The sequence below is a fragment of the Panthera uncia genome, chromosome D1 (assembly GCF_023721935.1).
Source record: "Panthera uncia isolate 11264 chromosome D1, Puncia_PCG_1.0, whole genome shotgun sequence".
NCBI classification, from domain to species: Eukaryota; Metazoa; Chordata; class Mammalia; order Carnivora; family Felidae; genus Panthera; species Panthera uncia.
In genome coordinates, this window is record NC_064808.1 from 1,316,887 (window position 1) to 1,332,239 (window position 15,353).

At 48.8% G+C, this 15,353-nt stretch overlaps 1 protein-coding gene across 5 annotated transcripts in view; it reads right to left on the minus strand.

Moving 5' to 3' along the window:
• NAP1L4 (nucleosome assembly protein 1 like 4) overlaps positions 1 to 15,353 on the minus strand; it is a 52,826-nt gene that overhangs the window by 27,286 nt on the left and 10,187 nt on the right. For 2 of the 5 annotated variants that reach the window (XM_049615463.1, XM_049615452.1), the window contains exons 2-4: positions 11,932 to 12,009; positions 1,385 to 1,415; positions 477 to 535 (exon numbers count right to left, since the gene is read on the minus strand). In XM_049615463.1, coding sequence (XP_049471420.1) covers positions 477 to 535; positions 1,385 to 1,415; positions 11,932 to 11,998 — 157 coding nt within the window. In that variant the 5' untranslated portion in view covers positions 11,999 to 12,009. The other 3 variants (XM_049615474.1, XM_049615507.1, XM_049615494.1) reach the window with 3 other exon arrangements.

The following is a 15,353-nucleotide window of genomic DNA, read 5'->3' on the forward strand; positions in this document are numbered from 1 at the left end:
AAATAAAATAAAATAAATAATAAAACATAAAATATAAAATATAAAATAAAAACAAAATAAAATAAAATACGGGCGCCTGGGTGGCTCCGTCGGTTAAGCGTCCAGCTTCGGCTCAGGTCACGATCTCGCAGTTCGTGGATTCCAGCCCCGCGTCAGGCTCTGTGCTGACAACTGGGAGCCTGGAGCCTGCTTCCGATTCTGTGTCTCCCTCTCCCTCTGCCCCTCCCTGCTCACGCTCTGTCTCTCTTGCTCTTAAAAATAAATACATATTAAAAAAAATAATAAAGCCAATAAAATGAAACAAACCAAGTACCGATTTCCACTTCAATTACTCTAACTCCTCCACGTCTTTGAAGCACAGTAACCCTGGACTTGTACTGCTTGTGTTATCGCGGTAAATGGGTCGAGGGTGCAGGACGCCCTGCCGTGCACACAAACTCTCCAACTGTCGCCTTTTCCGCGGGTGGCGCACTGACCTGTATTACTTGCGTTTCTAGCAGCCTCCAAGGCGTCTGAGGGAACAGCATCTGGAAAACTGAGACAGCGTGTGCAGTAAGTATCGCTGGCAAGGAGCTTCCGGAGACAGACAGCACAGGGCACTCTCTTAGTTAACGCAGGGAGAGGGACCTCCGCAAGGACAGAGCACAGCTACGGACGCACAGGTGCTATCCACGAGGTGCTTTCCTGTTCTCAAAAAAAAATCCTACCATCTAACCCCCCACCCCCACCCCAGCCCCGACCTCCACGCCACACCCTGCAGCTCTGATTTCCAGCCCTGGCCGAAGCGTCTTAGTTTACGCTTCTCCAGTTCCTTTCCCCCAAACTCTGCGGCCCACCATCAAACCGACCCCGCGAGGCAACCAGCATCCCGCTACAGCTTGGTCGGCCGCTAAGGGGGTCAGAGGAGAGCTGCCTTACTGGGTTTCTGGGACACGGTGCCCTCAGTGGCTCTGTGAGCCGGCCACAGAACGTCTCCAGAAACAATGGAACTTCCCCAAAATAGGTGCGACAGGTGTCAGAGACGTCTGGACACAGCTCCCTTACCAAAATCAAACCACATCAAACACCACACCAGACCTTCAGAACAAGCCACGTAACAAAACTCTTCACTTGAACACCAGGGGGCGTGCGATGTGAGGAAGGCGGCCAGGACTTCACCTGGGAGGCGCGAAGGCCCAGAGAGCAAAACGACCACTTCCCACAAAAGGTGTCCCAGGATCAGTATTTGAGACACTTCCCACGCGTGAAGCAAGTTTTCATGGGCTCAAATGCAGGGGGGGAAAGGAGCCATCAGCCAGAGCTGCCGCTGGTGCTCACGGACGGGCAGCCTGGCTCGTGTTCATCAACCAAAACAGAAATCCCAACAAAGTCCGTCTTGGCTTACCTGTTATCTGCCATCTGAAGGCTGTGACCTCCTACGAATTGAAAAAGAGTTGTAACAATTAACATCAAATATTCACAGAGAACCTTCCGCCAGTGTGCCCATCGGAGCGGCCGTCTGTGGGGGCGAGGGTCTACCAGGAGGGAACTTTCTGGGCTGATGGAAATGTTGTAGATCGTGAATGGGGTGTCGGTTTCTTTGGTTTCTTAGACACATACACTTGTCAAACTCATCAAATCATACACTAAGGACCTGTCAATTTCAGCGTAGGCACATTCTACTCACAAAAAAATGTCTTTTCGGTGCTACAATGACCAGACTTCAGAGTAAGAGTAATCAATCCTCATTTGCCTTTTCTCTATAATAAGCTTTAACAACAAGGACATGTGTTGATGCTAAGCCAATTATTTTGGAACCAGTCAAAGCATTTGCTGGTGTTTATGCTGTCTCGCACACTCTGAATCACAGGATGACTTTTAAACTTTATTTTGTATGTTCCCTTACTCCCACACTAAACATGGCAGTGTCTGTGCAAAAGCGTGATATCACAGTCTCAGTCCAATCCCACTCTCAGAAGACACATATGAAAAGGGTTACCTTCAAATCAGGTCAATTTCTACCTCTAAATATTAAACTTAGGTTCCAGGACGTTTATGCCTTAAAAAGAACTCAATAAAATTTCAAAACCCTATCTAAATGCACAGCTAAAGAGAGGTGGTGACGTTCCTTAATCTCAGACACAGTAAACACACTTCAGAGCCTCTCCCTCTCCCTCCTCCCCATACCCCCCCCCCCCCCCCCCCGCCTCTTCCTCCTCCCCCTCCCTCCGAACCAGGGCAGCAACCTGTCAACGGCCAGGCCCGTCAACGTCTTATTCTCAGGTACTAGAGCAAAGCCCGAGCCCCTCAGTCACAATGCTTCAAACAAAACAGCAACTGAACACTTTGTACTGAAGAAAAATAGCCAGAATTTATGATCTGCAAGCGTTTTGTATTGAACTCAACTGCGTTTTCTCAGGTGATTTTGTTTTTGCGGATGCAAAGCAGAAGGAAGAGAATTCAACAGGTGCCCCGGGGGCGGGCCACAACGGCCCTCCGCCTCACGGCCCCCACATTAGTGACTTTTAAAGACCTTTCCTGGTCCCCACCACCTTCCGTGGAGTCCAGTCACCCCACAATAATGTGAATCCCTGCCCTTCCTAGCCGCCCACTGCGACCCTGCTTCTCAGCCCCGCCCCCCCGCAGCTCGCTAGGTGCACGTGGCGGCCGGCGCAGGGCCCCGAGCTTCCGTTCCGCGAGCGCAGACCTCGGGACAGGGGAGACTGCAAAGTGACAGCTGATGCCAGACCCTAAGAGCTGAGGCGCCCGCCTAGCAGGTGCCAGCCGTGGAGTCCTGACGGTTCTCCCTACGACACGCCTTCGCTAACGTCTGTCCGAACGCGGTCATCTGTGCGGCTGCCCGGGGCCCCCGTTCTTTATTTCCACGCCAACAGCAGGATTTCTGGGTTGAACGGACGCCCGCACCTCCTGCCAACCTCGCTCCCCGCGGGCACCCACCGCAGCGTGGCTCCACCGTGTGGCGGTGTCTCCGCCAGCACCCCGGAGGCCACACGCGTGCTGAGTGCCAGGAGGGGCCTGCTCTCCAGAAGCAGCGGCACCGCCAGCCCAGCGGACGGGCTCCAGCCCCGACCCCGAGTCGGTAGCTGCCCATCAAACCACACACCTGGTCCCAACGCCTCGAGTAGTGGCGACAGGCACTTCCCTACAGTTTACGCCCGACGCCAACTCTGCCAGGGAGCGAACACCCCCAGTGGGCAGGGGACGACACTGAGGCTGGGAAGGCGAACCGCCTGACCGAGGTCCCCCGGCTGGGACGATGCGGACTCGGGTCTGTCAACCTAAAAGAAAGGAGACAAGCCGAGGCAAGTTCCAAAACCAGAAAGAGAGCCTCCTGGGGAAAAGCAGAGGAGCTGTAATTCGAGAGCTAGGGGTGAGTCCACCGGAGGTCTGGGGCGCCCGCTTTTACGGCAGAGGACAAAGAGGAAAAGCGAGTCGGGAGCCATGCAGCAAGCCGGACGGCTCACAGACGGGGAGAGATTCCTGGTGGACACTCACTGGTGGGAGGCCATTTCCACGTTCTGGAAATGAAGCGTTTATAGGAAGTCAGCCTGACAGTCCTCGGGTCCGTCTTCCTGAGGGCGCACGTGTGAGACTCCCCACCCGACACCTTCGCTCCCATCGAAGGACACGATCCTGCCGGGCGTCCCCGTGGTCGGCCTCTGCCACAGAAGGCAGCGCCGGTCAACTGGTCTGTACGGGGGTCTTGCTCAGAGCTGTCCTTAGCTGTGAGTGGACGGTGCCCGTCAGAACCCAGGAAGACCGTCCCCAGATGTTTGTCCTCACAGGAGGGACGCGGCCAGAGGGCGTCAGGCCACATGTGAACAAAAAAGTCACGAAATGGGGGATCTCAGCCACGTTCCTCCCAGTGGAGCTTCAGGCTAAGTCCTGGGAAGGAAGAGAACTCTAGTTTGTACACACGTCTAGGAGGAAGGCCCCTGCCTGATACGAGGCAGCACAAACTTCAGCGAGAGGGTTAAACCCAGGGCCCGAAGTCCAATTATGGCTACTGGCTGGAGAAACTCCTCAGCCGGTTTCCCTCGCTGCCCGTGATTTAGGAAGCTGAAAACGTCCCAGGTCTCTAGGGCCTGGCTTATTCCAGTTCACAGTTTGATATTACATTTCATTATTTTTTATTTTTTTTATTTAAAAAAAAAAAAAATTTTTTTTTAATGTTTATTTTTGAGACAGAGACAGAGCATGAACGGAGGAGGGCCAGAGAGAGAGGGAGACACAGAATCCGAAGCAGGCTCCAGGCTCCGAGCCGTCAGCACAGAGCCCGACGCGGGGCTTGAACTCACGGACCGCGAGATCGTGACCTGGGCTGAAGTCGGACGCTTAACCGACTGAGCCACCCAGGCGCCCCTACATTTCATTATTTTTAGTTCTTCAGTTATTCTCCCCATTTGTTAACATACAAACAGCATTCTTCCCCAAACAGGGCACCGGTTCCTCCCTGCTACTATGGGAGACGGCTCAGGACTACCTTCTGCGACTGTCTGTCTGGGTCCGTTGATGTTCAGAAGCACTCAAAGGAGCAGTAAAGGTAGAACCACAGATTCCGAGTTGCCTTTGTAAACTCTGCTACTCCAACCCAAGGGAAAGGCTCAGGCAAAGGCATATCCAAATCCCTCTCTATCCACTATTGGGCTATTTGTGGGCAACCACCCAAAACTGTATCCACCCCTGTTACCATGTGCTCTTTCAAGACAGTAGGAGAGAGAGAGAGAAGAAAAAAAAAAGACAGGAGAAAGAACCCAGACTAGATACGGGAGTGGCGGGCGGAGGGGTGTTCCCGCCTTCGGCATCAGGAACGGGGGCAATGACACCACAGCATCCTTTCCAGGAGGAGTGTGGAATGTATGTTTCTGCCACATAGAAAACAATAACTAGTGTTTTCTCAAGACAGGGCCTTAGGGGGACCCTTTTGCTAGATTAGTTTTTTTCCCCAGGATGAGACAGACCTCGTGATTAAAAACATACTCACTCACACTAACAGGTGACAACTGGTTAGCACCGTGGAGACGGTTATAGGAATGTCTTAAGCTTCAATATACGTGGGTTACCAGGTGAGTATGACGGCTGCAAGGGGAGGTGGTGACGGAGGTCTGGGGATCTCCAAGGGAGAAGGCATGCTGAATGAAGTTCCCACCAAAAGGAGACCAGTCAGCTTCCCATTCCCAGTGCCCTTATCATTTTCGACACCCCACCAGAGACACACCGATAGAGAAGACCTTGGCGTCTTCTAGATTCCAGTGGGGAATGTACTCCCAGTCTTCTGGGTCACGCACCACTGTATAGTTACAAGTCTACTGGGAGGCGGCCTCAAGTTTTGCCAGTCCCATTACTGTTTGCGAAAGAGAGAAAAGACCTTGGGTAAACGCACGGACTTGAGTGAAGGGTATCCCTTTATGGGTGAGGAGCACCGAACGGAATGCCGTAACGGCTGGTGCCAATTTGCCAGAAGGGAGAATACGTACAGCTCCGAAAGTACCAGAAGAAAACCCCGTATCTCTGCTAGAAAGCCCTTGCCATCCTTCTAAGGAAAATGGCCAGACCACCCATTCAGGTTTATCCCCAGTGTTAACTCCGGTGCAAATCCAACCATCAGAGGGGTGGTGGGATCAAAGAGTTTTTGTAAGGTGAGAAACAAGGAACGTGCTACAGGCAAAGGAGGGGGCAGCGAGTAGGCCGGCGAAAGGACAACTACAACTTGAAGCAGGATTCGGTTGCTGAATGATACCGAATACCGTGAAAGGGGAGGCTCCACAGGCCGGGCCCGAGCGTCTGGGGTAGGTTGTCTTCTCCCAGTGTCATGTGCTTCAGTCCTCGAAAACTTTTAGCTTTAAGTCACCAGATGGGGTGCAGGTCCGCTCACGCTTTTTTAGACGGCATGTGTGACCCCGGGAGTCTGTCTCCTGGAACCTGGTGGCACAGGGGTCCGTCGGTACCACCTGGTAGGCGCCCTTCCAATGAGGCTGGAGTGAATCTTTACGGAGATGCTGTTTCTAGCAGATGAATTCGCCTGGCTGTACGGTGTGACGTCTTTTGTCTCTAGGGAGCTTGCTGTGGAAAGATCGTTCTACCACAGACACGACGATTCCCGGTGGATTTAATTAGACCCTTACAAAACCAAAATATGTGCCCTTTCTTTAGCTGTGGGTCAAAGGAAGCAGAAGCTAAATACATGGTCTGTCCTGTGATTATTTCAAAAGGTGAGAGTTTATGAATACTGGAAGGAGCAGATCTGAGATTTAGAAGACCCGGGAGCAGTACTTTGGGCCAAGGTATTTGGAGGCTTCAACTAAGTTAGCAACCTGGATCGTTATTCTTCTATACGTTGGACCAGTCCTGAAGTCTGAGGATAAACACAGCGAAAATGTTGTAGAATTGGCCAGATGGCACAGACTTGTCCAAGTACTTGTCAAGCGAAGTGGGTCCCCTGGCCACCATGGTGCTCCCCAAGCGGGAATAATGTTTGGCAAAAGGACTTTAGCCACAGAAGAGGCAGTCGTTTTTCCACGTGGAAATGCTTCAATCCAACGTGAAAAGACGGGAACTATCGTTAGAAAATGTCTGTGTCCGTGAGGTGGGGCAAACGTATGAAATTCACCTCCCAGGGCTCGAATGGTCCAGCAGGAAAATCACAACTTCCCGGGGCGGTGCAAACAGGCTTCCCTGGGCTATACTCAGGGTCAGGTGGAAGCAAGACAGCACTTTTTATGGCCCTGCTGATGTTTTCCACCAATACCGATCCACAGAAGTTACCATTTCTCAGGGAACCAATGGTTTAACTCAGGCACAGGGGGCAAAAAGGAAAACTTCAGACTTTCTAGCAGGATCAGCTTATTATTGGGTCCAAACCAGAGTCCCTTCTCTCTGTGGTACCAACAGCCTTTAGATTTCCAACCCTGCTTTTCCCTTTCAGAGGCTGGCTGTTGTACTTCCCTGCCTCACACCTGAGGTCCCCGCTGGGGGGTCGTCTTCTGTGCCACGACAGAGGTTTGGTCAGCGGAGCTCGTAAGGGTGGCATTTCTCACAGGGGTATCGGTGAGGCAGACTCCTTTGGCTTCCAGGGGATCAGACTTGCAACACGTAGCAACAGCTGGAGCTGCTGGTGGCATTATGGCGGCCAACAGATTCTGGACACAAGAGCCATTCTTGTTTTTAAGTTTACATCCAAGTTAGTTAGCATCTAGCGCAATAATGATTTCAGGAGTAGAATCCAGTGATTCACCCCCTACGTATAACACCCAGTGCTCATCCCAACAAGTATCGTCCTTAATGCCCCTTGCCCATTTAGCCCATCCCCCCAACCACAACCCCTCCAGCAACCCTCAGGTTGTTCTCTATACTAAGAGTCTCTTTTGTTTTGTCCCTTTTTTTTTTTTTAAATCTTTTTTTTTTTTTTTTTTTTCAATTCCTGGGAAGCTTTGAGGGGGTGGGAGAAGTAGGGGCAAAGGTGGGGATAGTTGGGGACAGGAGCAGCCACTGTGGCTCTCTTGCTTTCTCCATGTGCTCAGTGCCCCCAGAAAATCTCACACTGGGCACTGGGGCCTTCCTTCTCCTCCCTGAAACCCTCTCCAACTCCTGAAAGAGCCAGGAAAACAGTGGCTGGGACAGTAGCTCTTTTAAGCAAGACTGAGATTATTAGCAGACTCCCCTGCTATCTCCTACTATATGCAAGGTGGGCATACTGAGCGGTGGTTAAGAACTGCTATACTTTAAGACCGGGCCTGTTCTGTCCCCTTTTAATGTTATTTTTGTTTCCCTTCCCCTAGGGTCATCTGTTTTGTACCTTAAATTCCACATATGAGTGAAGTCACAGGACACCTGTCACTCTCTAATTTCGCTTACCATAACACCCTTTAGTTCCATCCACATTGTTGCACATGGCAGGATTTCATTCTTTCTGATTGCCGAGTAATAATACTCCGTTGTGTGTGTGTGTGTATATATATATATATACACACACACACCACATCTTCTTTATCCATTCATCCGTCGATGGACATTTGGGCTCTTTCCGTACTTTGGCTGTTGTCGATAGCGCTGCTATAAACATTGGGGTGCATGTGTCCCTTCGAAACAGCACACCTGTATCCCGTGGATAAATGCCTAGTAGTGCAATTGCTGGGTCATAGGGTAGTTCTATTTCTAGTTTTTTGAGGAACCTCCACACCGTTTTCCAGAGTGGCTGCACCAGTTTGCATTCCCACCAACAATGCAAACGAGATCCTCTTTCTCCGCATCCTCGCCAACATCTGTTGTTGCCTGAGTCGTTAGTGTTAGCGATTCTGACAGGTGTGAGGTGGTATCGCATTGTGGTTTTGATCTGTCTTTCCCTGATGATGAGTGACGTGGAGCATTTTTTCATGTGTCGGTTGGCCATCTGGATGTCTTCTTTGGAGAAGTGTCTGTTCGTGTCTTTTGCCCATTTCTTCACCGGAATAAGAGCCATTCTTTACCTCCACTGGAAGTGAGGAAGCCCTGTTGTTTCCCTACCATTCCAAGGTCATGGGCCACCCCAAAGGCATGTTGGATGTCAGTATCCATGTTTGCTGTCTTGCTTTCGGCTATAATGCATGCTCAAGTGAAGGCATGTGATTCAGCTTGTTTAGCTCCAGAAGCCAAAGGCAGAGGTGCAGACTTACCAACCTCAAAATTGTGATCACGTGCCCCACACACAAGTGTCATCACACACCCAGCACAGAATACAGCATGTTCACAGCTTAGGTAAGAGTCATCACTTAGCCGGGAAAGATCAATGTTTGTCCAAGGGGCTTCCTGGAACACCTCACAAGGGGTCAACAGCTGATCCGTCCAAGTCAGAGAGTCATGGGGAATTTCATCAGGGGAGGAGGGAGAAGGGAAGGCAGGGTTGAGATGGTTCCAGTAAGCAAGAGTGACATGAGGGGCGGTTAGTAAGAGGGTCTCACAGGAGGGAAGAGCTCGCTGCAAGGCACTGAGCACGGTATGAACCCAAGAGAGCCTCAATAGCCCTGAAGCATAAAGAGTGGAGGAAGACGCCGACTACCTCTGCAGTAGCCTTTAGTATGAATGGTGGCAGCAGAGCTCTGAGGCCGCGGGGACGTCCTCAGGCAGTGGATCGAACTGTTGGCTACAGGAGCCTAGGAGTCTGGGACAACTCTGCATTTTTGGTAAGTAGTCTAAGAGTATCCCCTTCCTTCTCATATACAAAAAGGAAAAAGGGCAGCTGGTAATTTAGGTGTCCAAGTGTAGGCGGACTTACCAGCTTCCTTCAAAATCCTAAAGAAGTCACTTTGGTCATCCCAAACAACGGGATCAGGTTTGGTGTTCTCGAGTGTGGCATAAAGGGGCCATTAAGAAGTCTGGAATCCAGGCGCGCCTGGGTGGCTCAGTTGGTTAAGTGTGTGACTTCAGCTCAGGTCACGACCTCAGGGTTCAGGAGTTTGAGCCCCACATTGGGCTCTCTACCGTCAGCTTCAAATCCTTTGTCTCTCCCTCTGTCTCCACCCCACCCCCACTCTCTCTTTCTCAAAAATAATAAACCTTAAACAAGAAAAAAGAAGTCTGGAATCCAATGGCAACCAACAGTGTACGGATCAGAGACAACAGGGTGAAGGGATTAGTGTTTACTGTCTTAACATGCCGGGCCAATCTCCATCCTTGGCCAGAGGGGTTTTTTACTCGTACAATAGGGATATTACAAGCACTAGTACAAAGGATAACGAATTCTTATAATCTATGATAAGCCTTATACCCTGATAAGGCCTTTTATTTTTTTTAATGTTTATCTTTGAGAGAGAGAATGCACGAGCAGGGGAAGGGCAGAGAGAGAGAGGAAGATACAGAATTCGAAGTAGGATCCAGGCTCTGAACTGTCAGCACAGAGCCCGACGCAGGCCTCAAACCCACGAACTGCAAGATCATGACCTGAGCCGAAGTCAGATGCTTGACCAACTGAGCTACCCCAGGTGCTCCAGGCCTCTTACTATTTATAGGATGTTGATTTATTCTTGGAAGAAGTTTTGAGAGATCAATCTGGATTATTAAAGGGAGGAGCATTATGAATTCTGCCTCTGTCTGTTGAGGGCTTTGCCCAAAGAGTGGGGGTACCAGGGGATGTAGACCAAAGTTTGGTCATCTTTGGTTTGTAGACTGCAATAAAGAGCGCTGAAATTTTCCTGAGTACTGGATTTGACCTCAAGGAATATTTCCGCTTTGGGAAAGGAACAAAAAAGGCAATGTGTATCTCCGGGAAAGCTCATCCTAGATCAATGTACGGGAGCTAAATCACTGAGAAGAAATGGTTGGTTGTCTTGCAAAGGTCCCAGACGAAAGGATACGGGCTAAGAAACAGGAACGTATGGTACTTCATCTGAGAGCCCCGCTGTCGGAACATACGTATTATATAAAGAAGGGACACTTTAATTTGGGGTTGAGCACTGACAGGGTGGTTCCTGTGTTAACTGATACAGTGAGAAAATTGGTCCCCAATCTGGAAAGCAGTCTTCCCATCCTATTTAGTCTCCCTCCCACAAGGCTGGGGAATAATCCCCATGTGTCCTCAGAGTCCCATCACTGGGGTGGCTTTGGCCATTGCTCCTTGGGGGGCTGCAACTGTTTGGATTTCAATTTAGAGCAACCCTTTTTCCAGTGGGCAGACTGTCTGCAACGCTAACGTGACCCTGCAGGTCACACCCGCTGTGGAGCCTCCATGCCCGTCCCATACCGGCTGTTTTGATCAACAGTGTTAAGTCCTTACTTAGTCCCATTTACAAACATGGAGTCAGAGCTCATCTGGGTGGACTCAACATCTATGGGAAGCTTGGAATTTCCTTGAAAACAACTTGGAGTCACGGACAGTCACGTAACAGTCATGGACGGATTCAGCTGGCTTCTGGGTGCATGCCTGAATCTCAGTCTAGTCCACGGGCTAGCCCCACAGATGACTTCGTGTAGCCTCGTGGTTATACACTACAAGCTTGGTCATGTGAAAGGGCTGGCGGCTGGTCTAGTTTAAACCCTAGAGACCGTTCAGGGGGTTTCCAACTAGCAGCATTCATCCAGCGCTGGGCTTGACCTTCTCCAAGAGGCATGTCAACTAACGGACAGAGACCACAGCCCAGATTGGTGAATTCCACAAATCTACAAAGATCCTCAGTTACCTTGGGAAAGACCTTAATTATAGCCCTAAGCTCAGCTTTTTATCCACGGGGTACAGGAAATTTGGGGTGGTTTAACAGCATCCTCACAAAGTCAGTTTTGAAAGGAAAGGTTTTAATGGGTTAGGATGGTGAGGTTTCAGTGACAGGAAAGAAAGTTCAGATAGAGGGGAAGGGTGATGAGGCAAAGAGGGATGTGTAAGGAGGTGGGGCAGTGGGGAGGGGGGGGGTGGTGTAGGAGGGAACTTTGGCCAGCACCAAGAAAGAAGCCTCTAACACTTTATTTTTATCCACCTTTAGTTGTTTATTTGCTTCAGTCACTTTGGAAACAATATTTTGTAAAGGTGCAATTTTAGAATTCTGAACACGTTTAGAAACCTCCAGATACCAACGAAAATAACTATCCCACTTGAACTGTTTTAATTTTCTAACTCGGTTGGGAGAAAAACAAGTCTGAAGAGATGAAAGGTTTCCCAGAATGATGGTCAGGGCTCCAAGTTACCTTTCCTAGCAAGACTGGTCCATATTGTCAACACCGGGTATGAGGAAGGACCATCATCTTTTAACGAAAAACTGGCCAGGGTTCCTGAAAGGGGGCCACTCTTAGACCATTTAGATGACTGGGATCCCATGATCAGATTAAGAACAAGAGTACGACAAATCCCGAACAAAGTCTGAGAGTTCAACCAAAACAAGGGAGCCTGATATTGGGGAAGACTCACCAAACGGAAAGTTATGGTGACTCCGTAGAAGCAAAGAGCACAAAAGGCTCAAATGTGAGTACCTCGCTCGATCCCAGGAGTCACAGTGCCCCCGTAGCTGGCACCTTCAGATCCCACTTCTGACACCATGCAATGTGAACCTAAAAGAGAGGAGGACAAGCTCAAGACACCAGACACTGAGTGTATTCGGGAATAGCAAAGGAGCTGCAATTTGGGACACGCAGACAGCAGCGAGCTACAGAGGGGTCCACTAAAGGTTTAGGGCAGGCTGCTTTCGTGGGCAGAGTACAAAAGGGGACATTTGAGAGATTCTTGCCAGACACTCATTAGTTGTTGAATGAGTTTTGATCTTCTGTAAATCAAGAGTTTGTGGGAAATCAGTCTGTCTTTAAGTCTGATTTTTCTGAGACCGTGTATGTGAGATTCTCCAATTCATTTCCTTTGGTTCTGTCTTAGATTAGAATCTTTGCACGTTTGAAATTGAGACCCTGGTGAACTTTCCCTACCACCAATGACCACTTCACTTCCGGCTGCCATTTCCACCTGCGCAGCTCAAGATCACCGTTGCTGCTGCTGGAAGAGTGGCCAATCAACAGCTAGCTCAGAGTCAGTCAGAATCGGCGGTGCAGCAGCATTCCCGAGAAACACGCAGCCCAGAAATGGGAAAGTAAAAACACTCCTCGATGGTGCTCACTATGTGGCCCCAGGGCCCTAAACGGCGTCCGGCACGAGACGTAACTGTGGAGTGATTATATGCCTTCTTGAGAACACAGGCCAAAGAGCTTCATACACCACTTCAAATTAACGGATTCCTGGGATACAATGATCCACTTTATTTTCAATTATGTGAGGCCATGTGCTATTTAATACTATTTTTGGTGACACGATGACAAAGCAGTTATGTTAAACCCGACACAACACTTGTGCACGCATGCGCACGCATGCACGCACACACACACACACATGCGCACACACACACACAGGGCTAAATCAAGGACAGAATAACAAAAAGATGAGTTCAAACAATGGGAAAGAAACTATTTTGAGAACTAAACACCAATAAAGCCAGAACTCAGCATCTAGAACGAAGACACACAGTAACCTGGTTCTGAACCCTAATCTCTACTGCCTCCTAGCTGTGTAAGCTCGGTTTCGACACCCACAGCCTAGACAGTGCTGACTGAGAGGCTGTCGAGAGGACACAATTATGTGCATGTGCAACACCCAGTGTGTGACCCATTAAGGTCTCCCTCAGTGTTTACAACTGCAACGTGCTTACAGATCACTCTATTGCTTGATTGGAGACCAACAAATCAAGTCATTCTCAACATTTCCCCCTTCACATAAGGAAAAAGAATCTAGAGTTGGTGACATAAACGAACTAGAGTTCCACTTGTCAGTCTTCATTGCCATAAATGATTTACTTTTGTTTAGCAATCCCAACTAGCTAAAATACAAAGTCACGGGATGCCTGCATGGCTCAGTCGGTTAAGTGTCCGACTTCGGATCAGGTCGTGATCTCACAGTTCGTGGGTTCAAGCTCCACATTGGGTTCTATACTGACAGCCTGGAGCCTGCTTCGGATTCCGTGTATCCCTCTCTCCGTCCCTTCCCCTGCATGTGCTCTGTCTCTCTCACTCAAAAATAAACTTAAAAATGCTTATTTAAAACAAAAATACAAAGTCACAAGGACTACCAAATTTGCAGGTTTGAGAAATATTCATTTGTTTTAAATGTTGGTACGCTTAGCTTAACATCAAAATCACGGTCTTAAGCCTCATCTGGAGAACCTTCAACCTCATTTGAAGGTTCTCCTAAGTCTATAAGGCAATCATATTAAAATACAAATGGATCCCCAGGCAAAAGAATATTCTAAAATTTCAAAAGAATACAGCAGTTCAGATCTAGGGCTAAACACTTTAACTGAGTCTAAGATTCTAAATCTGGATTGGGGGCGCCTGGGTGGCTCAGTCGGTTGGGCGTCCGACTTCGGCTCAGGTCACGATCTTGCGGTCCGTGAGTTCGAGCCCCGCGTTGGGCTCTGGGTTGATGGCTCGGAGCCTGGAGCCTGCTTCCGATTCTGTGTCTCCCTCTCTCTCTGCCTCTCCCCCGTTCGTGCTCTGTCTCTCTCTGTCTCAACAATAAATAAACGTTTAAAAAAAAAATTTTTTTTTAAAGTAAATCTGGATTGGCGTGCAAATTTCTATGACTATACAAATAATGCTTTGCTTTTACTTATGTAAGATACCTCACAACCCTATTAACGGATTTTTACCCCAAACAAAAAAATTGTTTTCACGGGGAAAAAATTCTTAGTTTTTGCGGCAAATTATCCACTATAACTAAATTCCTATTTTTTTAAAAAAAATTTTAACAGGGATGTATTGTTCGGCCCCCTCTCAATTTTTCGTTATTTCTCATTAGAATGAGAACTCATAGTATGAAGGAAAGTGGGCTTTTTTTTTTTTAATGTTTATTTTTAATCACCTATTTTGAGAGAGAGAGTGCAAGCAAGGGTGGAGCAGAGAGACAGGGAGAGAGAGAATTCCAATCGGGCTCTGTGGTGTTGGTGCAGAGACCAACACGAGGCTCGGTCCCAAGAACTGAGACATCATGACTTGGGCTGATATCGAGAGTTGGACACTTAACTGGCTGAGCCACCCAGGCGCCCCAAATTCCTAATTTTAAAACACTTGGTCTATAGCTAGAGTAGTCGTATAACTTCAAAGCGGGTCACTTTTGAGAGACAAAGGAGTAAACTGGGGAATACGGTCACCCTTCACATAACCAAAATTTCTATACGTGATCTATCTTAAGTCAAGTCAAAGATCCTCAGTGTCTTCCCATGGAATAACCGAATGACGAAAATTAAGTCAAATGTAACGAGACGCTTCTGTAAGACTTGAGAATTTCACTGTAGCCTGTAATTCTTCTTAATCTCACAGTTCACGTAAGCGTAAGGGATGGTGATCCTACCCTGTCGACCTAAGACGGAGTCCAATCAGCCCCAAGGTACAAGTCCAGGTCCTCCAGAGCACCGACCAGATCGTGTTCTGGCTTGAGACTCCATCAGAAAGGACAAAGGAATCGTCTCTCTAAGAAGCAGTCAGGATACCCCCGCAGGAAATGCCTAGGTCTCCACCCCCTCAGCCCTGGCATAGTCCGGACCTCATTTATGTTGCCCTGATTTTTTTAATCCAGTCTGTCATTGCATTCCTCACCGTCAGAAGGCAACGGCGTTGGATTCAATATGCAAAAGCAGGTAAACCGAAAACACGCCTGAAGTAAACAACCAAATGAACTTCTGTAAGTTTCCCAACTAATAGAAAACATCCTTGTTAACTTAACATACCCTGCACTTAGGCTTGTAGTCTTAGCCAGAGAGAAAGAGAGAGAGAGAGAGAGAAAGAGAGAGAGAGAAAGAGAGAGAGAGAGAAAGAGAGAGAGAGAGAGAAAGAGAGAGAGAGAGAGGGAGAGAGGGAGA